General features: G+C 41.1%; 1 protein-coding gene across 1 annotated transcript; it reads left to right on the top strand.

Annotated features, from left to right (window-relative positions):
• Nucleotides 1–508: 508 nt before the first annotated feature.
• Nucleotides 509–1,507, top strand: LOC121438988 (melanoma-associated antigen B4-like). The gene has a single exon (XM_041639487.1). The coding sequence runs from the start codon at nucleotides 509–511 to the stop codon at nucleotides 1,505–1,507; it is 999 nt and encodes a 332-aa protein (XP_041495421.1).
• Nucleotides 1,508–2,462: the final 955 nt, after the last annotated feature.

Raw genomic sequence — 2,462 nt, forward strand, 5'->3', positions numbered from 1 at the left:
TCTTCAGGGTTCTGGAACACTGAAGTTAGGACCCTAGGCCATTATCATTCTGAACTAGTCTCTCAGGGAATGAATGTAGTGTGAACTTCAGAGTAACAGAAATAAGTGGGTATTCATACTTTACCAACTATGGGTACATTTTGTATCCATGTAAATGGAATGTCAAGAATGAACATTTGATTCTTACTCATGGGGAACAGCCTTTGGTCTCACTCTAGGAATCCCTGAACTGGGCCTTCATAGAGCAGTCTAACAAATTCTAATTTCTTTTGCAGGGTTCTCTGGAAACAAGCTGACCAGGAAGACAGGAGACCTGACGAAGCTAACAAGAGAAAAGGAACACAGTATGTTGCCCCCCCCCCCAGGGAAGCAGTGAAGGAGGACGTCCTAAAAGCAAAAGTACACTTTGTGATATGATGCTCACCCTTTTTCTTTCTATTTCTACAGGTTCCTGCTTTAGCAGTTCTCCTGACTACAGTCCTGACTGTGGTCTTTGACTCCTGTTATCATGCCTAGGAGCAAGAGGAGTAAAGGCCACTCTCATGGCAAAGGTCATCAAGCACATGGTGCTAGCCCACGTCCCAAGGGTGCTCAACCAACTGTAGTGAAAGAATCAGCATCTCCTCCTGTTGGCCAAGCTAATTCCCCAAGCTCTTCTAAGGCATGCACTTCTCAGGGAGCTGCGTTTCCTGCCTCTCCTGTGGCAGGTGTATCCTGCACAGGCTCTGATCTAGATAGTGGGGCTTCTGATGACCATGTTGTTGGGGGAAGTCCACATGCCCTCACTCAGCCGATATGCATAGATCCTCTTACCAAGAAGGTTAATATGTTGGTAGAGTTCCTGCTGGAGAAGTTTCAGAAGAGTGAGCAGTTTACAGAAGATGATATGCTGAAAGTGGTCAGCAAGAAATACAAAAAGCAGTTTTCTGACATCCTCAGGAAATCTTCTTCTCACATGGAAATGCTCTTTGCAATGCGATTGAAGAAAATCAATCCAGATAGTCAGTTCTATGCCATTGTCAGCAAGCTAGGTCTCTCCACTGCTGAAATTTTAAGTGGCAAGAGAGGGCTGCCAAAGATGGGTCTCCTGATGACCATCTTGGGACTGATATTCACAAAAGGCCATCGTGCCACTGAGGAAGAGGTCTGGCAATTCCTGAGTGTGTTAGGAGTATATGCAGAGAAGAAGCACTTGAACTTTGGGGAGCCCCGAAAACTCGTCACCAAAGATCTGGTTGAGCAAAATTACCTTGAGATCCGTAAGGTGTCTGGGGGTAAATCCCCAAGATATGATTTCCTCTGGGGTTCCCGGTCCCATGTAGAAACCAGCAAAATGAAAGTGCTAGAAGTTTGGGCTACCATCAATGACACTGTTCCTAGCTTCTTTCCTAATCCATATGAAGAAGCTCTTAAAGATCAAATGGAACGAGATGAGCAGACATCTCCAGCCTTGGACCCAGCCAGCGATTATCCCAAGTGCATATGCTGCAGCTCCTCTCACACATAGCTGCAACCAAGGTTGAGCTTTCATTTCCTGTTTGAAAAAAAAATCAGTCTTCTATGTAGTAGAGGGTTTATGGGTCGCAGGAATAAAGCATATATTATCTTTTTTTCTGTCATACAATGAGTAAATGATATGTATAATTGCTTTGGTGAATTGCAAATGTTCCATTAATGGAAAGTTGATTTGTTTCACAATCTTCATTTCTTGATATTATGCTTGACACATTCATTGTTGCATTTCAATTTTACAACTAAAGAGTTCTGTAACTTTAAAAACCAATTGAAAATATTCCACAAATTTCTGTTTACTGTTGCATAAGGTAACATGAAATTGTAAAAGTGATTCTTAGGGAAATGTAATGTCACATTCTGGTGAGACAAACACAGTGATAAATTCCTAATTAAATGTATTGTTTTATTTGTTGTTTTAACATCAATTGACACAAACTTGATCACTCAATGTATGAACGAATAAATTATAAGAAACTTATTCACTCTCCCATTGTGTCATTATTTTCTCCAAAGCTGAGTTTAGAATCTGTTCTTTGGACCCCCCAAGCCCAATTCAATCAGCCCTCAAGAGAGCTTTAGAGCCTAGTAATGACTACAAATAAGAGGTTGAGAAATGACATGAAGACAAGTAAAAAAGTTAATATTAAGTACTAGAGATTTCAGACACAAGACAATTGTAAATTATTTGGTGAAGTTAGTTTGGAGCCTTAGAAATTTCCATTTTCAGTGTACAGAAGTTTCGGTGAAGTTGCACAGTAGAAAATGTGGGGGTTGTGAACAAGGCCCAAACCCTCTGGTAGCATATCTTCAAACAGAGAGGCTAACTCTGGAACAGAGAATACATATTAAACAATTGTTTGGAACTTTAAAAGTACCAAAACTGAGTGATTACCTGCAGTATTTATGCAGACATGTCATTGCTGTCAGTCTCAGGGTTTGTAGCTGGG

The sequence above is a fragment of the Microtus oregoni genome, unplaced genomic scaffold, assembly GCF_018167655.1.
Source record: "Microtus oregoni isolate MIOR12 unplaced genomic scaffold, Mior012 000059F_ref0000304, whole genome shotgun sequence".
NCBI lineage: Eukaryota > Metazoa > Chordata > Mammalia > Rodentia > Cricetidae > Microtus > Microtus oregoni.